General features: G+C 38.2%; 1 protein-coding gene across 1 annotated transcript in view; it reads left to right on the top strand.

Annotated features, from left to right (window-relative positions):
* The window catches only part of BNC2 (basonuclin zinc finger protein 2), a 319,723-nt gene extending 306,690 nt beyond the window's left edge, over positions 1-13,033 (top strand). The window contains exon 6 of the mRNA XM_062018638.1: positions 12,373-13,033. Within this exon, the coding sequence (XP_061874622.1) occupies positions 12,373-13,033 (661 nt within the window). The remainder of the gene's footprint in view (positions 1-12,372) is intronic.
* Positions 13,034-25,070: the final 12,037 nt, after the last annotated feature.

Raw genomic sequence — 25,070 nt, 5'->3', positions numbered from 1 at the left:
AGTGAGAGCACTTTTGTTCTATTTTTTACTTGAAATTATTTCATTCAGCAGTCTGTCTTTTTTATTACCAGGATTTGACATTAGCACTCCAAGCTATATTAGCATCCATTTCAGCAGTTCAGTAATGGTATTAAAAAAACACTTAACTTCAACGGTGAATGGTTGTATGACAGTACCATAAAAATTCACATTAAAAAAAAACTTATGTATTTGTCCCTGCAAATTATTTTTCACTTGTTTAACCACTTCAAAACTACACTGTCTTGGCTGGTGTTTGCAAGAGCTCTAGCAGCAGGGAAGGCTTGTAAAGAAGCTGAGGAGTATCTGCAGCAACAATAGCATAAAGGGAGAAAAGAATACATTTAAAGAAGAGGAAAAATGTTAGAGGCACACAAGCACACATACATGCACAACAAAGACCTCTCATTTTGGGTGAATGCCTGTCATTCATCAACTGAAGTAAGATTTTAAACTCGCATCATTCAAGGTAAAATCTTTGGCATCTTCCACATTTCTGGGATTTAATTTTGAATCCACCACTCTCCAAGCTTGGGACGGCAGCCTAACTATCTTGGCACTGCAGCACACTCATAAATGACTGCATTAGGTTCTAAATTTTGATTAAACATTCTGTAATTAATCAATGGTAGACACGAAGCAGTTGGCAAGGTCCAGAGCTGCAAAATGTTTAAGACATAAAACATTACAAAGTAATTAGAATGTGCTCCTTCAAGAGAAGGATTGCCTTCAATAAAGAGGTAAATGATAGCATCATGTTTATTGTGGACGTAGGCAGCCAGTGCAATATGATAAACTGCAGGAGATACACATATCAGTAATCATCCACATTATTAGTGTCATTAATCATAATTCTAAAAATATGACAGCAGCAGCCAACTTTTTGACCAATTTTGCCTCTGCCTGTTGGCCGTTATAACTTCACTAATAGACTGCAGAGCTCCTGTGCGTGGCAGTTTGCATTGAGAATGGAAGGTTAATTATATTTGAGCTGCTGATTCCTTCTCTCCTTGGAAAAGACTGAGTACTTTGACAATCCCAGGAGCTCTACTGCTGTTAAACCAGTAAAAGTACTTTATTGAAATTTTCTTTGTTGGTCAGGAATGAGTAGATGTTTCAAACGAGATATAACCGCCAGGCTGGGACGGCTGCTAATGTTTCTTCCAAAATAATCCTTGGACAGCAAGCTGAACTCATACTTCCCTTAGATATCTTTGCACAGTCTCTCGTGGATGGGTAAAAAGTTGAGAATTTAATAACCACTGACAATAGTATGTATGGGAGAATCTCGGAGGGTTATAATTACTGAGTAGTTGGGGTGTCAGTGAAGAGAGGTTATCAGATAATCAGCTATCAGTTGACCTGAAATGGGTACTTATTTAGTAATGTAAAATTACTAATAGAGGAACCCTGTTGAAATGCCCCATTATATTCGGGTTTATAGTTCCTCTGGTATTACATAAACAAAAACCATTTTTATACAAACAAAGCAGTGGGAATGAGAATTACAATTGCATTGCAACCAAAAGAAATGGTTTATATAGATGCTGTGGAACATGAAATCATACAAAGCTATTCCTGGATCTGAGAGTCTATTATGGATTTGAACTTATCATGCGATCAATAAAGAGTCTATGAACCTTCTAAGAAAATCATGAGATTGTGTGTTTCTGTGCATCAATATCTGGGAGGAAAGAATTGGTTTCAAAGCAAAATTGGAGGAAGCTGGCTGTTCTGACTGAGCTTTCCCTTTTTTTGCATTTACACAAACTTGAAATCAGTAAAATTATTGGGATGCTTAACTGAATGGTAAGTTTTAATTAAATCTTGTAAAATTATCACATTTTACACAGCCAGTGTAACTAAAATAAAATGATGGATAAAAACTTCTGATTACAAAACTTGGATCATGTAATATTTAAAATATTTAGGTTTGAAATGTTAATTCATGCAGTTTGGAAACATATTCTACATGTTTGTTACCTCAGCACTTTTTAAGGGGAAACAGACCAGCAAAATTCTTCAACACACAGGAGATGAAGACCTAATGCATAATTGCTGTGCAAGGCCTTGTGTGAATCGCCTGCATAGGGATAAACTTTTCCTGTACAGCATGTGTAGATTGTAAAAAAGGCTTATGGCAGTTGGACTTTCTCTTAGTGGTGGAGAGCACCTGTGGCTTCCACTGAAGGACTTTGTTTTACATATGGTGATTCTCTCGGGCATGTAACATTGCTACAGTTAGCTGACTTAGGAAATATTCCGTCAGATAAATCTTTTTATTCTAAACTTTCTCAAACCAATCCGGATATTAGACAAGAGTTCTGGCTATTTTGTAGTGAGTCTGTTTTGCTTCCAGGCAGCTAGTAAAGTGAGAGGTTGAAGTGTTGCAACACAGTTTTGATCGTGTCTGAGTAACTTTGGCAAGTATGCCAGTGGTTGTGCGTTTTGTTTGTAATATCTTTTGATCTTTAATGGACAACAATAGTAATGTATTGAGGGTGTGACATGACCGTGATGCTTCTGAGCACACACAGCTGTTTTGAAACAGTAATTGTGTTCACACCATAAGGACCGTCTCACTAAACACCTCAACAGGTATGTAATAAATTACTGGACTTTTCAAGAATCCTGGACCTGTCAGATTTTACATTAAAAATTATTTGGTAGCAAATGTTGCTGTCAGATATCAGTTCCACATTTAACCTATTTACTCACACAGTTAGCTATCCTGCTTCCTCAAATACTATCTTGACATTAACATTTTTGATGCATTCCACAGTGATGACGAATTGTTTTCAGTCTCTAACTGTGGATTAAGTATGCAAAAGACATGTTTGCCGCTGCCAACAAACCAATAATTCTCGCTAACATCTTCAGAGTTACAACATTTATAAAGTTGCAAAGTGGAGTAAACAACCATCTGTTTGGCTTTACCATATATGTCATGCTCTCTTATTAGCATATTACGATTCATTTAGTAAACAAATTTGGTGATTTCGTTCATGTCAAAGTAAGAGAGAGCTTGAAGATGATTAACATTCCTGGGACAGCAACATTAATACATTGCTTCCTCTGCAAAGTTAAATGGCTTCTCAGGAGAATCACCCCTTGTTGACAAGATGAGACTGTCAATTTTGTTTGCCTGCCACATTAGGGGCCGTAAGGGGATGGGAAGCTTTGAGAAAGAGGAGCAGTGTAGGCAGCATAATTCACTGCGAATTGAAAAAAGAAGTCTAATTCTGATAAATGGTCGACCCCAATACATCCTACCTGTTATTACAACAGACGTGCCGTATCTGTGCAGTAAATTAGTTAAACCCCTAAAGAGTTTGATGGGAGCTTATCTTCAAGTGAATAATTTGAGTGTAGAGGGAGCTGTCTTCGTGACCAGTGTGAGTGATTTGTTTCATATTGAAAGGGATTGAAATGACTGGGCTCCACATCTTTAATTTTCAAGAACTTGCTTGTCCTTTATTTCCTGCATTTAATAAGCACTGGTTTTTTTTACTTTTTTTAATAGGTGCTGAACTGTATTTTACCTTTTGGATTTTCTTCCTATGAAAGGTTAATATTTTTCAGATTCTACGCAATTTAAATCCTCAAGAATTGCTGTTATTACCCAAACTGTTCATGTAGAAATGCCATGGTTTCATTGAATAGTATAGTATTTTGTCTTATTGTTCTGAAATCTAGCCCCCATCCTTACTTCCCTCCTTACATTTAAAGACAAACTAAACATGATGAAATACATGGAAGTGCTAGCACACAGACTATAATCTTTGCCGTGTTCAGATCAATGTGAATTTTAAAATTTAGATTAGATCAGGATTTCAAGCCTTTATTATCCTTGCTAAGATTTATGGATTTTTTTTAAATTATTTTTTAATTGAAAAACAAACCAAACCAAAAATAGCGACTGTATCAAAGACAGCTGAGAGAGTAGCAAAATTAGAACAGTAACTGAGAAAATAATTTAACAGTTTTCATTACTAATGAAATTCCAGAAACTCTTTTGTTGTTGTTTCTCCTAAGTAAATGGGGGAAATAATTTCTACCTCCTCCTTGAATTAATATCGGAATTGAGCCCACATATTTTCTCACAAATATGTACACTATTATATTTAGCCAGAGTCTTATTTTCTGGTTGATTTTAGCTGCATGAAACTCAGCACTTTCATTCTACAGAGATTCTGAGAAAGCATAAAATTCTGAGTCTGCTTTCTGTTATGTTCACATACTCTGAGCCTTTCTATGACATTCAGGCTTAAATAAGCAGGAAAGGAACATGAAATTGAAGTAAGACCACAATACTTCACTATATTAGCAAATTGCATTAATGATGAAAATCATGTGAAATTTTAAAATAAAACTGTAAATCTTAATTGACATCCTTTGAAGTAAAAAGAAACAAAGAGAACATTGCTTTAACATTTCACTAAAGGTGAAATAGTTGGCTGGATATTGAGCTGAAGATAGGTATGGAAAAATTTTCATGGAAGTCTACCAGAGGATAGCTTCTATGGAGCCTGTACAGCCTGAGTTGATACTTCCGTATCTGACTTTAATAAGAAGTTTGCCAATCTGTGTGTAAACCATCAGGCAAATATGTCTTGAACTTTGATTTTGAAAGAGGTCATTCTTCAAACTGCTGATGATTTTTTTGTTTCAGGTATCATAACCCAATATTAGCTTCTATCTTCTTTAAATAAATAAATAAATCAATCTACTACTATTTAGAAATAATGAGATTTAACAGAAAATCATTTTATGTTGTCCTTTAATGCATTAGGTCTTCAAATACAATTTTATTTTAGCATTTAATGCTGGGATCATTAGTCTTAAAGCAAAGCTTCCCAAAGACTAATGCCCCACTGCTATAACCTTTGTGATTCCTTTGCAGTGTTAGAATTATAGGGATCATAGAATTTATATGGTTGGGAAAGACCTTTAAGATCATCCTTTAAGTGCAACCACTAACTTCACACTGCCAAGCCACTCATCACTAAACTAAACCATATCCCTGAGTACTTCATCTATGTGTCTTTTGAATTCCTCCAGAGATGGTGACTCCATCACCTCCCTGGGCAGCCCGTTCCAAAGCTTAACAACCCTCTCAGTGAAAAAGTTTTTCCTGTTGTCCAGCCTCAGTTTCTCCTGGTGCAACTTGATCCCATTCTCTCATGTCCTATAATTCATTAATAGAGAGAACAGATTGACCTCCACCTCACTACAACTCCCTTTCAGGTAGTCGTAGAGAGTGATCATATCTTCTCTCAGCCTCCTCTTCTCTAGGCTAAATATCCCCAGCTCCCTCAGCCATTCTTCATAAGACTATTCTCCAGACCCTTCACCGCCTTCATTGCCCATCTCTGGACACACTCCACCACCTCGATGTCTTTTTTGTAGTGAGAGGCCCAGAACTCAACACAGTATTTGAGATGTGGCTTCACCAGCGCCAAGTACAAGGGAATGGGTGGAACTACTTTGGAAATCATGTATTTGCCAGAAAATACATTTTCACAACATTTGAAAAATAAAATATTGGGATATTGTTTGTTTGGTTTTTTTTTTTTAATTTAGAAACATGGGAAGAAAGGAAGTGGCAGGATATAACTGGAAATGTTGAAATAACGAATTTCAGAATGTTTATGAACAGTAAAGTGCACTTTGATATTTGAATGAGATGTTCATCAGGGAGCTCTGTTGCTTAGAGTTTAACCAAGGGGGGAGCAAGCGACAAGAAGCTTGGACATTTAACTGGGACATCAATTGTCTTGGCATTTCTGTCTGACTGCATCAAGGACTGGAAAATGAAGTTCGTAACTGACTACCTTAACAGTTATGCTACTGTTTCATTCTCTCTCTGTTTTTTCTCTCATACTCTTAATGCTTAAATGTGGTCATATTTTTCTCTTGCTAAAAAATTTTAAAAATAACACTTTGTTTCATTTTCAACAACCTGCCCTGCCTCGAACTGTGAGCAACACATTCAGCCCAATTTTTCATGCAATTGGTTTTCTCCCTGTAGATTATTTGAATTTAAATTAACAGTGAACTTTTTACCCTCCAAATTCCCTAACTCTACTGTGAACATCAAGATGAGGTTTGTCCTAGTGCAGATATGAATGCAGCCATGGGTGCATCTAAAGTTGGCCATGAGTCATGCCAATTTCTATGCCAGGACAAATTCTACTCTTGGATAAATTCCTCCTCACTCAGTACAAAAAAAAAAAGGACTGACTAAATAAAAACAAGCTAAAATAAAGCAGCCATTACATTTTTCTTTCTAACAAATGGATAGTAAATTAACAAAATCAGATTCATTGACAGATGTAGAAAGAAACTGCTGAAGAGAACTGAGTCTGGATTTATGAGCTGTGTAAATGGCATGTACATTTAATTGACTCTATTTCCTAGGTATATAATCCTCATTCTTCTGTTGATGCATACTGAATCTCTCACTAGAGGAGCTTGCTTGTAGTAGGTGGGGTGGAACTGACAGTGAATTCTAATTATGGAAGAATAATTCCATGACTTCACAAGAGGAGAATACTACCACCAGTGGGATCATAACCATAGTCAGACAGCAACTGTAGTTGCTGTAGAACTATGCCTTATGCTACTACTGAAACTCCTGTCTGAAAGTGCAGGAGTGAATTGGGAGGTGAGATACCCTTGCCACTGCACCACAACCAGAGATTTCATGTGTATCATCATTGTTATCTTTCCAGTAGCACTGATCTATTCTTACAATCATTGAATTCAGAAGGCTGAATTCACACTGATGAGGACCGTCTACACATTTTTGACCATCATAAGTCTAAGTCATGAATAGTAACTTGAAAGAAAAATGTTAATTAAGTGTAAGAATCATGCACTCTAGGCCTCTGAAAATAAACTGGACTTTGCTAAAACTTTTTTGCCACAACAAGCTATATCTCAAAACATCTTGGAAAAAAATGCTTTCCTCGCTTTCAAGGATTCATGACACGTAGTACAGAGCTAGACAGATGCTTGAACATTCTTTGGCATGCATAGTATTTTAAATTCTCAGAAGTAACCCTTATCACCATCCCTTATTGCCTAGGATGAGACAGATCTAGTCACTGGGGCTGAGTTAGATATGTCTTTAGTTACACTCTTTCAACCTCATATTTCTGTCTGGAAGACTTCATTCATCATTCATCTTTATGCAACATTTCCATTGCCAGATACAAATGTCATATTGATAGTTGATGTACAAATAAGCAGTCTAAGTCCAGAGTCAATCGTTTTAATAGGTCAAATATTTTACGTTTTCTATACATAGATATACCTCTGCTGTTCATTAAGGTTCTTCAAGTTTTTTCCCTGCAGATATAGTAGCAACTGCAGTGCAAAGGACACCACAAGTGTCCTTAAATTAAATAGTTCTGGTATGGGGAATAATGGAGACATGGGGAGCTGAAGCTCAGATGTTTTTGGTGTATCTTGTTTCGTAATTTCCTGCCTGTTTGATGTCAGTGTTCATGCATTGTTTTAAATCACTCTGCCCAAACTCTGCCTCAGTTTACTCAGGGAACATTGTTCACATGTACCTAGGAGCAGTATTCAGAGGAGGAAGGGGTAGGAGCACTGTAAATCACATCAGGGAACAGAGCAGCTGAAGCAAGAAACTTCAGGTGCTGTGGGGAAGAGGAGATGAACAGAACACAAGATGAGCCCAAGCATTGGCTGAGGGCTGGTAGAGGAGTGATGAAGCAGGGAAGAAAGAGTTGGATTTGAATGGAATACTTCAATTTGGTATGGCAAAGCTTGTCTGGGGACTACTGGGGCAATTTAAGGTACATATTTTCCAAGGGAAAAAAGCAAGGAAGATCAGCAATGGAATAAAGGAGCAAAGAAATAGTTAAGCCTATCAAGACAAAAGATAGTATCAGCTTGGCCAGTATTTGTAATGCTATTTTTTCCTTCTTGTGTCTCTCTGACTGCTATGTGCAATTACTAGGTCAGAGTACAGGTTGTCAGGCACACACTCTTCTGCCTTTCCAGCTGAATAATTGTTTTTATAGCTTCAGAGAAAATGATGCTTCATTTGTGCCCCTAAACTCAACCCTATTCTATTTGGCCATCACCAGTGCTTGCCTTTTACTGGGACATCTCCCTTTTTTAAACTTCCTGGTCTGTACAACATCTCTTTCTTGTTTGCCTTTATCCATATTATTCTTTCTTAATTCTACTTTTTTGTTGTTTGTGGATTCATTATTTGTAGCTCTCCTTACATACATGGGCATCTTCCTCCTACACAGAACTCCCATGTCACCTTTTCCCAGAGAAACCTTGGGAATGCTGCTGTCAGCCCTGAGAAATGCCTTCTTTATACAGGGCACTGTTCAAACAGTGCCCTGCTTGGATTGCTGAGTCTGTGTCTCAGGGTGCAACGCTACATACAGTTAGTTGTGTAGCAGATAGGAATGGGGTGCAGGGTCAGGCTCTGAACATTCTAGACTGGCGTGTCTATGAAAACACACTTTTCCTTCCCTCCTATCCCAATAATAGTTCAGCTACTGGAAATATGTGTTGCTGGTACCTTCAGCACACAGTATTCTTAATTCTGACAGGTTTTAGCCTTTGTGACTTGGGTTTTGTCATAAGATTTCAAAACTTTGGTGTCCAAATAAATGAACTTTTCCTCACAATTAGTTCATCTTGTTCCTACCAGAATGTTTTTGCATGTGATATTTAGAGAGAGTATTAAACACAAGTGAAATAGATTAAGAAATGAATGTAAAAGAATCAATTCTTTTGAACTGTGGTTGCATAATGGAAATCGACTGCTATGAATGAACCTATGTTCAGAAGTTATGAACAGCAGAGCTAATGCACTGCCATGAGTTCATCTTTATTATTGCATTACACCTGAATCAATTGATAAAGTAGCTTTTTTTTAAGGCTAGGAATGGCACTTAATTGAATAAAAGTCGATGTAATTGTATTAGGAGAATCCAACAGTACTGCTGACAGCGGAAAAGGGACACTACTGAGCAGAGTGCCAGAACTGGTCCACACATTTCTGCACATCGTTTGCCTGACAGATATTATGGGCTGATACATACTTTAACTAGATTACTGATTGCCACTGCTGTAAGTGAGAATTGAATAAGGGAGGCATTTCTTCTTATCTGAGCATCAGCAGGGTTTGCATCCTTATGCTGGTCTTTCTCAGAAAGGCCTCTGTCCATCTGGGGCTCAGTGGCCCCTCTTTAACATGGTAATTTATTCTTATCTCTTCATTCAGTGACTGCTGAAGTTATTTTCACTGCATGCCTGGCTGCTGTTTTTCTCTGCAGCAAACCAAGGAAACAGTAAGCGCAAATGCATGGAAACAACAGTTACAGTTATCCTGACTTGCTTTTATGCTGCAGCAAATTCCCTTACCAGGGGAGTGAGGAGGGGAGAGAGGGTGAGAAATCATAAGAAGTAAACACATGAGCATTTTATGGGTAGTTTGCAGTCGGTGTTATGATGATAAGCACAAATGTGCTTTTATGGTCATGTAATCATACTGGTCAGTGTGGACAGGCCTTCACAGTAAGTGTTTCCTGTACCACACTTAGCAACTTTATGTGGAGTTTTTATGCCATCTGACACTAGGAAGGCAAGGGACTGTCAGGACAACAGTTTATCATTCATGTATGTGCACACTGCATGCATCTGTTCAGAACTCATTTGTGAATAATAATGGGATGCTGTGAATATGCTTTGATTAATTTGCTTTATGTTTTTCATATTATATGGTTGAGTCAGTAGCGATCAGGACAACAGCATAAGTGACATTATCACTGACAAAAAACAGTCAAGGCTTTTTTTAAAGTCTGTATTTTATTGTTTTCAGATATTATTTTCTTTTTTCTTTTTTTTTTTTTTAAAAAAAACCAGATATGTCTGGATTGGAATGTGAATTTGTTCTCTCTCTCTCCTCCCCCTCCCCCTTTCTTTCTCTTTTCTCCTCTCTTCTCTCTCTCTCTCTTTTGTGATCTCAATTTAGCAAAAGATTAGAAAGCTGATCTTATCACAAGGTAAGCTCAGCCTTCCTAAGTGCAGTGTGGGGATATGCATAATTACACTTCTGCGCCTCAAAAAAGCAATGGTGCTATACTTGCTTGTGTGAAAGGAGTATTTCCCATCTGGGAGAAAAACAAGGAATACTCTCCACTTTTTTCTGCCCTTGCCCATACCTCTCAACTGTCTGTCATTAGGAGAGAAATTCTCAGTTCTAGACCCCACATTACTGGGATAATTACAGCCCAAATGGACATGATTCAATTAAACTGCAGTTCAGTATTAGTTTTATATCAGAGAACACTTACCTGCATTTGCAGGTGAGTGGGACAGATAGCTTCTGTTGCTGCTGTCTTTACTTACGTAAGTTATGTGCAACAGATAGATGAATTACAAAGTGACTGCTAGAAAATTACAGAAATTAACTGCATATCAATTTAATCTTCCTACATTTGCATTATCCTTATTTATCTGTATTGGATTGTTGTACCATGTTTGGGAGTTCAGCTGCTTGAGAGGTATGTTTCAAAGGGTTTCTTAAAACAAAAGCTTCCAATAAGGAAATATTACTAATAGCTATTGTTCCCCTTCTACCTTATTTTGTTACTGTAGGACTTGAACATCTGTAAAATATTTGGTCATTGTTATGTCTTCCCATGCCAATTTTATACCTAGTGCTTTTTGGAAATTAAAGTATTCCTATGTTAAAATTCTCTCTTCCCTCCCCATCCCCTTCCTTTTTTAAAATTTTCCTTTCTTTTCCCTCCTGTGTTTGGGCTCTGATCTGCAATTTATAATGGGCAGACAAAGGAGTGAGTCTGCATGTTGTAAATTGTGGCTTTGGGTCCTTAGCTTGCAAAGAATGTTACGCAGTAGAACTTCGCTAATTCCTTTTTACTGACTTGAAAATCCATTCACCCTCCAAAGAAACTGAATATATATTTGTCATTTCTTCAGCAATGGTGCACATTCTAAATACTGGACCCTAAAGTTTTCTAATACTGAAAACTTTATACTTTCATGTTACTAAACACTTTGACAACACGAGCATGTTCTGTGGTCAGAGGTCTTCGATGTCTGTCATGTTTGTTGGTTGCACTGTTAATTCAGAAAATACAGTTTTTCAAAGAGTTTCTTGACACTACTGCAAATCAGTGAGGTTCTACTGCAATGAATGAATAAAGCCAATGTCAAAAGTGGGGAGTAAAATGCAGTATTTAAATAATAGGCTGTTTTAAAACAGTTACTAACCCAAAGGCTTGCATTGCTTGCAAATATAGAACTTCATTTCTTCAGAACAAAGACCCAGATCCTGTGAAACACTTGAGAATTTTTTAACTTTGTGCTCATGGGATCCATCCAAAGACCACTGACATTATTGGCAGCTTTTAGTGTCTTGAGGATCCCCCAGTGACTTCAGCACATACCTAAGCCAAAGCCTTTAGTGTTTTGATTGATTTGGGGCAAAATTCTGATTGCCATTAGTAAGGGGATTTTTTGTGCGACATTACACTGCTTGAGACAGTCATCACTTCATCAGATACAGTACTGAGAGGAGTATAGGGAGGAGCAGCAGTGCCCTCCAAGAGGGATGGAACCAGTGACTTTGACAAAATTTTTCAGAAATTTACTTGGAGATTTCAGAGACTTGTTCTCGTAAACACTTCAAGTCTTCTCCATCTTGGTTTGGCTTGATTGTGAATCCCTTTATACCAGAAGTAAATTAGCAGAATCAGGACCTCTGACTCTGTATCATTCAGCATTTTTTTCCTCCTATATTTCACAATTATGTGAGTACATCTATATATATATATATATAAAATATTTATATATATGTATTTATAGATATATAAATATATATGGATATGGATCTAGAGATAGATATAGATACAAACATACACAGATATTCCATATATTAATAATATTTTCTCTTGAAGCAAGACTTTTAGGAAGGCCAGCAAGGATTCAGGAACCAAGAGCACTTTGCATTTTCTGCTAGTGCAATTTATTGTTTTGTAAATATCAAATTAAAAGGCTGTAGCAGCTGCTGGGAACTAATATTGAGGAGCAGTAGATAACAAGAAGAGCAATATGAGGGTGGGCAATTTGCTTGGTTTGTTTTGGTTTTGTGTTGTAGTTTGTTCACTTATACAAACACTGAATTTTCCGAGAAACATGGGTAGGGCATATTTTACAATAAATTTTGGATAAATCAGAATTTGGATTTGGTGCTTGATGACAGGATGTTAAATGAAAAATCAAAAAATACTGTACATTTTTCCTTTTTTCCCTTCCCTCTTCCTTTCCCAGACACAGTGCTAACATAAACCTGCACCGTAAACTGTTGACCAAAGAACTGGATGACATGGGCCTGGACACCTCACAGCCTTCCCTTAGTAAGGACCTCCGCGATGAATTTTTGGTGAAGATATATGGTGCTCAGCATCAGGTGGGACTCGACATAAGGGAGGACACCTCTTCGCCTGCTGGTACTGAGGATTCCCATATGAATGGGTATGGCAGGGGCATGTCAGAAGACTATATGGTCCTAGACCTGAGCACCACCTCCAGCATCCAGTCCAGCAGCAGTATCCATTCCTCAAGAGAATCTGATGCAGGAAGCGATGAGGGCATTCTCCTGGACGACGTCGATGGGGCAAGTGACAGCGGAGAGTCTGCCCACAAAGCAGATGCCTCTGCCTTAGCTGTAGGTATGGGCACTGACGTCCCAGGATCCCTCATGTTCAACAGTGTTTCGGTGAGCAACGGTGGGATAATGTGTAACATTTGCCACAAAATGTACAGCAACAAGGGAACCCTCAGAGTGCACTATAAAACAGTGCACTTGCGAGAAATGCACAAATGCAAAGTCCCTGGGTGCAACATGATGTTCTCCTCTGTCCGTAGCCGAAACCGGCACAGTCAGAACCCCAATCTGCATAAAAACATTCCCTTCACTTCAGTAGATTAGTTCAAGGATGGACACAGCATAATTCCAGCTCTCAGAGAGGGCCCACCATATCTGAACTGTCATATACAGTTTCCCTTTATATATATATATATATATAAATATACATATATATAATCTTTTTCTTTTCTTTTTTAACAAAAGAAAGAAACACCAGGTGCTTTTTCCCTTTTGTTGGTTGTTGGGGGTTTTTTTTCTTTTTTTTTTTTTTTTTTTTTGAGATAGAAACAAAAAGGTGGGATCTTTAATTTGGAGGGAGAAACCCTTCATGGAAAAAAAGCAAATGACAACAAAAAATAAACCCACAGAAAAGTTGCAGTTGTCCCTAGTTCTGTTAGAATGTTCTTGGTCATCTCCAAAGAGACAGTTTGTTCTACCCATGACTTTTGCCTGAAAAAAAAAGAACACAAAAACATTAAAAAAAATTGCAAAGAAACAAAAAGAGAAAAAAAATCTACTTAGTTGTCTTTGTGTCTTCTAAGCATTGGGGATAACGTTCTACTACGCATGGCTGTTACACTTGTATATATATATTGAGCCTTGACAGGCCTATGATGTAAAACAATTGTATTGATGGTGGTTTAACTCTTATTTTTTTGCTTAATTTTTACAAATACATTCAGCTGTTAAGCAGGAAAAATAGTTTGCTGGCTAGTTCTACTCATTTATGTTAGCTTTAATGCACATTTTTAAGAGAACCACAGTCTTGTTTTAACTACCTGCTAGATATTAGTAATACAGAGGTGCTGGCATGCTTTACAGTACCTGATCTGATACAGTTTTTTTTGTCTCGTACTATTACATAAATCCAGTCATGCACTTTTTCGTACACTACAAGGGGATGTGTAATAATATCCATGCTTTTTTTTCTTAAACTATTGCCATATTTTCAGTAAGTGTCTTTAAAAAAATACACTTAGATAAAAGTGGTCTGGTCAGTATGAGGGCATGAATGCCAAACAAAGAGTATTAGTGTTTAGTGTTAATACAAAAGTGCCAACTTTGCACACATTTTGAAACAAGAAAATCTAGTTATTCACCATAACCACAGTTGTAGTTTTTGGACAACAGAAAGAAATACTGGGGAGGGAAAAGGGGTAAAGTGAAATACAAAATTCTTGGTGCTTTTTTCAAGTGCCAATTGTTACTAGAAACAATAGTGCATCCTTAATCCTTGTGTACTACATTACATAAAAGAAGGAAAAAAAAAAACAAACAAGAAAAAAACCCAAACAAATCAGAATTGTGTCACGTGAATCAGTGGATTTTTTTTTTTCCGAACATACATAATATTTGGGGATATAAATGCTGATACTACTTGTCACAGAACAAAGATGAATATAATTTTGTGTGCTTCTTACTATGGCCTGGATTTTTGTGGTGTTTAAAAAAAAAAAAAAAAAAAAAAAAAGAACAGGGAAATAATGTTAACTATGTTGTTCTGTAAAGTTGTCTTTTTTGCAATGGAAAGTGCTGTAGTATGATTAAGGCATGTTTTATAGAAGCAATCAAAAGAAATTAATGGCAGAAGCACTTAGAAACTCTGAAAATATATGCTGGACTTTTTATTGGATACCTTTCCCTTTGGATAAAATTAGAGGCCAGAAAAAAAGGATCTCTAGTTGTGTTAATGTTTTATATTTCACTCACGTGGTTTGTCAGAAAATAACAAAAGTTCAAGAAAGATAGTGAGCACGAGTGCAAGCATGAACAGGAGACAGAAAAGGAGCAAGCAGCTGAGAAAGACAGCTCTGAATTTTTTTTGTTTCCGGTGTTTACACATGTTGCTTGAGCTGGTAAACCACACTGGAAGCCTGAGTTACCACAACATGCTGACTGAGTGATGGTATTTACTTAAATTCAGTCCACAGCCAAAACCATTAGGGTGTGTATTATAGCCTCTTTTCTTTACAATAACAATGAATGACAAAGCCAAAACCAAACAAACAAACAAATGAAAATCCAAGGGATATTTCAGCATACAATAAAATATTCCTTCAGTGAGAATGTGTTCCTTTTCTGTATTTACTGACCCAGAACATTATTCTTCTTAGCCAAGAGTCAGTAATGTTCCATTGTTTCAGCTTGTCATTGTTTTGATTTGCTATGCATTTTGCTTTTTCTTGCCTTTTTGTCCACTTGAGTACATAACTCCTGTTATGTTTTCTAGAGGAAACTCTTAATATTAATCTCCTCTTTTTTAGTACTCCTTATGCATTTCAATGTTCTTGTTTCCAAAAGCAGGAATCAATAGCTGACAAATCAGTATTTCCAGTTGTAGAAAATAAAAGAAAATCTTTCTAAATGGATTCTCACTATGTTCCTATGGTTTACAAGCCTCTGATCATTTTTTATTATATACCCTGATGAAGCCCTGAAAACATCTGTGGATCTCACAGAAACTGTAAGGAAAACTTGCTTTCTCATTTAACAAAAAGAAATTTATAGCAAAAAAACTAAGCAGCTTCACAGACATTTTTTTCTTTCACCTCTTTATTTTTCCTCAAAGTCTCCAATGCTTTGCCTTGTTAAATTGAGTGAAGAAGTCTGCTTCACTTTGTTTTATGTTGTGCAAGCTCAGTGTGTTTGTGAGAAAGGGAAATTAGAACAGTAAAGGTGCACTCTTCTAAAACACATGGACCTTTGTGGTATTATCTGTACTACACTCCTGTCCCTCCACTTGGGCTTTTAGGAACAAGCACGTTGGAAAGTCTAAAAAACAAAACAACAAAAAATGAATGATACCCACAGAAATAAAATCCCACTGTTTTGTAGTATGTATGGTATAAATAAATATTGTTTTAAATGAAAACCACATTTGAGGTATATAAATAATTCCTCACTGAATGCATCACTGTTCTGCATTCTCATTTCACTCCGTTTCTGTTAGAGGTCAAATGGTTTTGGTAAATTGTTTGGAAACTTAAACATCATTGGCAGATGAATTCAGCAGATTAATTATGTAGAAAAAGAATCTGTTTATTACATAAAGTGAAACAGGACATTCTAAAACATAAAGAAGCAGGGACAAACCTCCAAAAACTGTTAGAAGCTCTGCAATCCTACTTTTATGGCATCCTAAACTTAATTCAGTTTTTGCTTAAGCCATGTAGGAGATACTATCCCGGTCATACAGACAGAATACGACTCATTTGTTTTTCTAGATGAATGGTTTCTTCAGTTCTAGTGATGCTAATGTCAGAACAGTCTTTGTTTTAGAGTGGCACACAGACTTACATTGAATTGAATGGCATTTCCCTCCTTCCTACTTACCACAGCATCTCTATGATAATCAAAACTGTTCCTGTGGTGGGATTTGTATCACCTGAAGTTATCTGAAAAATCCTTTTAAAAGCTGTGTGGGAAGGACTTTGGTTTTACTGACAGAAAGGAGCATTTCTGAGCGATCTCAGCAGCAACCCAGACTGCAATAAGCATAATGGTCAAACACCCGGGTGTCCAGCACAGGGCATGGCTGTAACAGTGCGATGACAAGTGTTGTGTAGATGCTTATGCCATCAGTTCAAATAGTTTAACAAGAATTGGACCAACTTTGAGGAAGCAAGTCTTCATTTCAAATGGAGTTTATTCCTTCTTCTTTAGTTCATGTATAGTTATTATAGTCACTCATTCCACATTGTTTCACTGTTTTGTTTATTCAAGGTAGTTGTATTTTTCTGTAAATATGAAAAAGGCTTTGTCTGTTTTTAGGACTCTTTGTACTGAAGCTCCTTTAGAATCAAAACTACTTTGTCTGGCGGTTGTTAAGTATTTTTCTTCTTTTTTTTGGGGGGGGGGGGCAGGGAAGCATATGATTCTGGTTAATCGCTAGCTATCTTTTGAAAACCTGTATGAAACAATTTAGAAGGAAAACAGTACAGTCAAAGCACAAGAATAGGAACCAGGAGTTTTAATACTGCTGGTGGCCGTTTCTCACAATTTAGTCTTGGACAGATCACATCACTTACCTATTTGTTATTCCATCCATTAGAATACGCCTAATTCTAATTTGATCTTCCCCATAAGGGCACTCCTATGAGGACTAATTAGCTGATGTTAGTAAAGAGCTGATTTAAGTAATAAATATTTTGCACACTTTAAAATATTGATTCAATCTTTCTGAGCTACAGCTCAAGCAGGTATGTTTTGGTAAGGCTGAGAATTTACCTTTGCCTCTTAAACTGCAACTGACTCCTTGGTGAGACTTTATTCATGCAAAGTCTAAGTGCTCCATCATGGAGTCACAACTCAATTTGAAAAAATGTGAAAGGTATAGATTAAAAGATCTACTAGCACATACACACTGCTATTAAAGATCTGAAAGGCTTTTCATGGCTAAACTAATAAAATTTGTATGTTTCCTAGGAATCTGTACATAACTTACACAACAGAAATTATGCGCTGTATTTGCCAGGAGTAAACTTTAGTGTCTTCCTTCCTTCCTCCCTTCCTCCCTTCCTCCTTCCCTCACTTGCTTCCGTTGTGGAAAAGAAAGTGTACTTTCTCTGTCTCTTCCAGAAGTTTATTAGTTTTCCATCACTCTTATGTATCTGTTTCCACCCCTATAAAATGAACTGTTTAGGAAGAAGGCCTGGTTCTAAACAGTAAAGTAGCTGCTGAGGAAAGTCAGCAGCTCCATTTATCCAGTTCAGCCCAACTCATAGGAAAGAGGATTGCAGAGATCCACCTGAATTTTCCGTGGTTTTTATCTTTTTATTTAACACAGTTAAGGCTCTAGTATAGCTAATTATATGGGGTAGGAATGTGCCCAAACAACAAGAAAAAGAGTGTGTGGATATTTGGAAAGCTCAGAAACATAATGATTCAAGGTCTGATCTGTTTCAAAGACAGGAACCGTTTACAAGACCAGAGATTCCATTCCAAAACTTTCTCCTTCATTGTATATGATATTGTAAAATCAAATTGCTTGGTTTGGACCCATTTTTCAGATGATCATTATGGATGTCCACTGCCATCAGAAAGCACAACATTTTCCAGAAAAGTATTTGTACTCAAATTCTGCAGGACATTCTCACAGCAACGTTGGTGACAGGGGAAGGAATAAGGGAGGAAAAAAGTTTATCTAGGAGTGCGCACATGTTCCTCTGAATTTTGCGTTCCAGTTATGTGAACATGACTGTTACTCTTTCTTCTGTCTGTAGAATGCTTTTATTACTTTTCTCTTTGGGTTGTGTTAACAAAACCAGAATTTTTTTAATCTCAAAAAAGAAGCAAGGGTGTCTGTACTAAAGGTAAGGAGGCAGCAGGAGTTCTCTGTGTGGAGGAGGTGAGTGGCAGACACATGATGGCAGCTGGTATATGTCAGTTCCTTCTTATGCTTTTTTTTTTTTTTTGGTGGTTTTTTTTTTTTTTTGGTGTTTTTTTTTTTTCCTTATGTCTCTACTTTGCTGCTATAGTAACTCAACAAAACAGTGACCATAGTGCTACTTTGCTAGATCAAAGTATCACCGTATCCTGCTGTCACCACATGATGAGTTGGGCTTTTTTCCCCCTCCTGCAGGGACATAAAAGGAACTCTTTTCCGTACACGTTTTTGCTTTATGAAGAGAGCAACATCATATGATGGACTAAACCTTTCACCCACATGTTTGCCCAAGTACATGTCTGTTCCAGTCCCATGGTTTCTATCTCTTCTTGCCAAGCAGCATTATCAGTGTCTTTAAAATGGCCTATAACAGAGTGAAGCAGCAACTTTTTAATGTAAGTGATAATATCTTGAGTCTGTAGTTAACCAGTCTTATGTGGCTTGTTTTCTTTCATCAAGTCATGAATGACATCTTAGATTTTTTGATCAAAGGTAATGATCATGTATATCCTGATACTCTCACTGTTGTGTTTGGCACTGGCACTGAAAGGAAAACAGTTCTGGACCACCAAAGGGTTAAAAAATGGACATGCTTTTGACAAGTCCTCTGACTTTTGCCAGTATTATTGTTCATTATGATGACACTGTATTTTTTTTAAATAGCAGCTGTAGTTGTCATAAAAATATTTTCCCATTCCTCTCCTTTAAAGTGTGATGTTGTAAATTCATGTGACCTTTCCTGCAAAGAATAAATATTTCTTTTTTTATATAAGATCTCAAGACAAGGCTTGGTTTGTAACAAATAGTGGTCCATTACAAAGCAGGAAAAAAATCTGAGCTGAGCAGAAAGAAGCTTCAGTTCAATTTCACCTCATATCTTTCTAATAACTTACTTGTCACTTTATTACCTTCCAGTAATGTGAATGCTGCTGACAAGACTGTCACACTAACAGCAGACAACACCCTCTCTTCCCTAGCCCCAGCTCTCCTGACTACTTATTGCACTGGCCCTGAAGGGACACAAACTAATAGTGTGCTTTCAAGTTCAGCACTTGGCCATCAAATATAAAAGGATGCGTAATTGCCTGTTTATCCCCTGTGAAGGGGAAATTGAGTATAAGAACCAGGCTTTCCCACCTTGTTCCTTCACACACACACACACACACGCGCGCACACACACATCTGCAGTGAGTGAAGGGAAGTCCCATCTGGAGTGCTTCTATTTGTCTTTGGGAAGCCCAAGGCTGCCACTGGCTGCTCTATCGAGTTATCAGGCAGACAGTAACAAGATGGCTTCCTAACAAAAGGTCAACTGAGAGATACTGTCTGTGACGGCACTTTTGTCTGCTTATGTAGCAACTAATTGCTTCATATTGGCATAAGCCATACCGTGCCTGCTAGAAATAGTTGTGTGAATTTGCTACAGGTCTTGCTGCACAGGTTCAGTGGCAAACAGGATATGAAGTCTTTTCTCTGGTTTAGCCCATCCCGTGGCAAACTTCAGAGCAATGCACTCCTTTTAGGTTCCTGTAGTGATTGCCAATTCCAGATACCCTTTCTGCCGTGATAGGAACATCTCCTGCTGAGGTCAGTGTGAACATCTGTAATGTGTTAGGGAAATGTATCTGAGACAAAATCTGCTGCCCTCATACAAGGAGGAATTTTTTTCTGATTCACCCCTTCATTTATAAGAATAGTGCCAAAAGTACAGGCTCCAGAAGCACTTCTCAGATCAGGCTGTCAGGAAAGTAGCTTGGGAGCATGTGCTATGTTTTAAGAAATTCTAAGTGCATGAAGGCCAGCATACCTGGCTTCAGCCATCCCTCTTCCTTTTATTTTGTGCTGACCGACTGCTGAATAGCAGTTGAAAATTCAAGTAGGCAGAGGAGCAGCTGAAGCGTGGTTTCCTTGCAGGGTCAGCAGCATTCCCATGCTGAGGTCATAACGCCAGACCTCATGTGTGCCTGTGAGTGCTGGGCACTCCGAGCTGAACAGTGCTGCTGGCCAGTGCAGCATTGAAAAAGACAAAGACAGGTTGCAGACAAAGCCCAAGACTGGGAGACCTAAACATAGCCCTTTTGAAGTTCACTGTTTTCATGTCCTTGGATCAATTCATGGCACTACAGGGCTGCTCCTCTTTGCTGGTTCAGGATGCTAATACTACCTCCAGCACTGTGTGGTAATTTGATGTTTGCTGCAGCAGAGCTGATGGTGCCCGCTATAAATATGCTGAGGCGTTTTACCAGTCAAAGGTCACTGATCTTTTCCCTCCTTTTCCTTCCAAGTGCATCAGAAGATATAAGAATGAAACCAGAAGACAATTTCCCGAGGCCTGTTTGTGTCAGAAGTGTAAAGGCTGAGGCCACATTCTGCTGTCCTGTCAACTCCATGTGCACATGTCACTGACAGAGGTGGGAGCAGTCAGAGTAGCTGACCTGCAATGATGAGCTTGGGCAGGTCTAACGGCCTTTCCTTCTGTACCATTTCTGAGGATGTTTGTGGAAACTGAGGACTTTCTGTTCAAAGAGACCATTGAGTCCTTTGTGTGTGTGAGACAGACAGACAAAGAAGCAGAAACAGATTTAGAAGACAGCGTCTTAAAATGAAGGTTAAAAGTTATTTTCATCACACTTACATTTGTGTTATATAATATATATATATGTATTTGCTCTCATACACTTAAGAGCATGAGAAGCATAGGTGAGCAAATGTCTAAGGTGTAGAGAGGTTTATTCAGATGTTCTACAGGTTTTGTATGCTGCTCCCTTCACACCTTTGGAGAAAAATATTATAGGAAAATACATAAAAACATCTAGGGCAATTATATTTCTAGAGAAGAAAGAGAGAGCGAGACTAGCTAAGTGATGCATAAAGATTTTCTAAAGCATCCATTGTCAAACAAAAGGTGATCAGAGGATAATGCACAGTTAGGATGGCAAACTCATCAATAGTTAATCAGAACCTGTCTGCTTCTGTCACGAAATTCAAGAGGCTGTGAACAGCAGCTCTGGGGTACAAGCAGCACTCGTGCCTACCTGTGTCTGTGCCTGAGTGAGGGAACACTACACAATCACCACATCCAGTTCAAGACTTTGACAAATGGTCAGTGTCCCCATCCCCCCACCCCCACTCCTGTGTTGATGAGGTAGAATGCATTGCCCTCATCACTGCTGTGAAATGGTATGGTGAAGCACACAAATTGTGGTTTTAGGGATGATCTTAGTCTACCCAATGACCTATGGAGTAAGCAGTAAACTGTACAAACTAAGGCTGATTTCTTCATTCTTTTTCAGCCATACTTCTACATTGGATTATTTCCATTTTTTTTAACAAACCTTTGTACAATCTTCAGTCATTGTCTTAATTTCCCCATTTTCTTCACCTGTCTCCACCCCTTCTCTCATTCCAAGAGTGTCTCATTAAAATTCTCTCAGAAAAGTAACACATCCTCCTGATACTCTTCACTTCGGAAAGTTATGCATTCCATCTGTGAAAATGGTCACCATTTGTAAAGTGACAAGATGAATAAAATGGCCACCGTTGTGTGTGTGTGTCTCATTTAGCTATTTATAAATATAGAATTCAGCATGCTGCTTTTTCTCATGCAAACTTTGGTTCCTATGTCACACGGGGCTCCTTTCCTATAATTGGGCTATTTATTAACGGGCATCACTTGTGTTCTCAGTTCATGCCTCCTGCCTCTCCTCCAGTCTAAAAAAGAAGTGATCCATGTTCCAGTGCAATGTATGTGCAACAGGTGTGCAAATAAGGCTGATCTGAAGCCTGAAGACATTCGAAATCTATCCCAGCTGAAGCTCCACACACATTTACTTACTGCAAGCAGGTCACTGTAATCTGTTTGTACCCATGAATATCTCATTGTAGGGGGCTAGCACCTGTGGCCAAAGGGGTTAGGAGTTTCTTTGCTTTCCTGAAGGCTTTTTTCTCACTGTCATGGTTGTTTTAACAGCTTTGACTGAGAAGGCAACACAGGCCAAGCAGCACAGCAATGTCCTATGTAGCTATCTGCTGTGTTTCAGCTCTTCCAAACAGGAAAATTTGGGAACCTGACTGGGGGTTCACACAAAGATGTAAGCTGAGATAAACTGGATTTCAACCATCATGTATGGGGGGTCTTTAGGGCCTTGCAGTGGGCTCAGTCATAAAGGCAGAAAGCCTGGAACCCGCTTTCTCAGTAGGCATGGGAGGACTCTCACAAGCCTGTCTGCAAACCCCCTATGCCGCTCAGTGACTGGCTGGCAAAGGGACTGCTGCATGGAGAACAGTGAACTCGCTGCCACCTCGCAGAGCTGGGCTTGTTCCTGTGGACTGTGTCAAGATGTGTTCCTGGGGTGCCTTCCCCCACCAGGCACAGGAAAGTATGAAGTCTGGGCCTGACAGATGTTTTCACAAAGGTCCTTCTCCATTCAGAATAGATAAGGCTTTTCATTTTCACTGTTCTCAACGTGAGCAAAACGTGAATGCTCTGCTGTTCTGCCTGCCGAACCAAAGCATGCACTATGGAATATAGCTGTACAAGGGGATATGAAAATCTGCATCATGTTGGTCTAATAATCGTGACATTGGTAGCTTCATAAATACTGTATGTACTCTAAACAAGTTTTTTCCATCAGTAGTCTGAAGGAATTAAAAGTCCTGGTTTTAATTTGACATTTCTTTTCTTATATCTTCTCTACTGTAACTGTCCTACAGTATGTCTTTTGCATAAAATGCATAAGGTTTTGGGGATACAAATGGAGTTTTACTCATACTTTGTCCAAATACCTCTTGTAATTTGTATCAAAATTCTTGTACAATTTTTATATTAAAGATTTATCAATCACTGACCTTTCTGTCTCTTTGTCTTTCACATCTTCATTTTTTACCATCTCAAGCACTACACCTTTCCATGGAAAGGTGCATGGTCATGGAAAGATGATCACCTGCAAAGCCTGAACAAAGGCTTTTTTAGTTTGAGAGTTGCATACTATGTTTAAAAGATTTGCATATTTTCCAGAAGTGGAATAGGTAAAAGTCAAGAGGGGGGTGTAATTTTTTTTTCTTTTTTTTTTTCTTTTCCCCTGGCTTTTGTACACATTTCCTCAGAAAAGTCATCATTAGTTTGGCATCCAGAGTCTTATAGTCTCACTTAGACATTTAAGTGTCTGCAAAAACCTCTAGGACTGGGACTTAAGCATTTATCACCAGAGAATTCACCTTTGAATTCTTGCAATTGGCTTTGTGTTTTGTGCTCCCTACTGACAAGAAGGGGATTTGGTGTGGGGAGATGTTTTGAAGTCCCATTTGCAGGGTAGAATACTTTCTTTTGTTATGAAATTTTGTGGTTTTACCTACGGGACAGCTGTAGCAGCTGGCACAGTGTAAGCAAGTTTCTTCTGACACGAATGCTTTTGGTTCAGCCTGAGTTGCTGTGCTGCTAGTTGTTTTCTAGATATTGCATGTCTTATCAATAAAGAAAGAATAGATGAACAGTCTCATAACGGGATGTTCCTATGCACAGCACCCTGCTCACAAGGTCAAAAAGGCCACAGTACAAACATATCTGAGTCAATGTGTGGGAATATGACTCATATTAATTCTACAAATTAATACAAAAAGCATCTTGTCTTGCTAAATGGTGCAAGGTGCTGAGCACTGTGCTGTGATGCCTCAAAACATAAGGATTTGTACTGAACTTTAAGTACATGTACAGTCCTGTTTAGCTGAATGGTAGTGGATATCTGCTTGTAAATGAGCTCTTCTCTAACAGATTAGCTGGACTGGAAACAGCCTGCTCAGCAAAAGCCAATAAGCATTTTTGATTGCCTCACATTTCCTTATTGGCAAAATGGAGGCAACCGAACTCACAACCTGAATATGGGAGTGGGGAAAGAAGGACACATGAAGGCCAATTAACTGGCATTTGCTAAGTGCTGTGAACTATAACTCTGAGGAAAGGTGGTTCATTTTTTGGTGGGCAAGTAATGCATACTCCCTGATGGATTTAGTACCTTCCTAAACTGTCACTAAGTCTATCCTTTTACAGCCCTCCCAGAATGACCAAGAGCCAGTTTTCTTCAATGCGTTTAGCTCTAGAAACAGAACTTCACCTTCCAATATGCTTCCTTCCCAGATTTCATTTAGTCTATGTGCTGAGAGCCATGAGCCATATAGATACAAGATGTCTGCCACAGGTCCACTAAAGACTTCAGAGAGTGTTTATTCAGTTTGCCCAGTTTTCATCAGCCTGACATAAACAGCCCAATAAGGAGCTGAATGCCCTTAATCTGTTCCTGACTTGTAGCTGTTAGCTTCATGTCATTAATTTGTATGCCACTCCTTCCCTTCCCTTCCCATCCCTTTCTTTTTTCATCCTTCTCTTCCTTTTCCTTTCTTCTTCTCTTTCTCACCTTAAATATTCTTTCTCTTCCTCTCTTTTCCTTTCATTTTTGTCTTTTCTTTTTATTTCTTTCTTACTTTTTTCCTTGTTTCCCCCAAAATGCTGCAAAGCACATGCAACTCTTCTTAATTTTGGTCGGTGGGAAAAAGGAAGACAGGAAAAAAAAAGTTAAGCAACTTTGAGGAAAGTCAACCTCTGTTGAGGCATGTGGTTATCCTCCCATGTTATTAAATGTCATAGATGTGTTAATGTAGTTCTGCATGGAAGCCAAGCATAATTATAGTATTTTCATCTGTCATAACACATCTATAATT

Source organism: Colius striatus, chromosome Z (assembly GCF_028858725.1).
Source record: "Colius striatus isolate bColStr4 chromosome Z, bColStr4.1.hap1, whole genome shotgun sequence".
NCBI lineage: Eukaryota > Metazoa > Chordata > Aves > Coliiformes > Coliidae > Colius > Colius striatus.
This window is presented reverse-complemented; position numbering and strand designations above follow the sequence as displayed.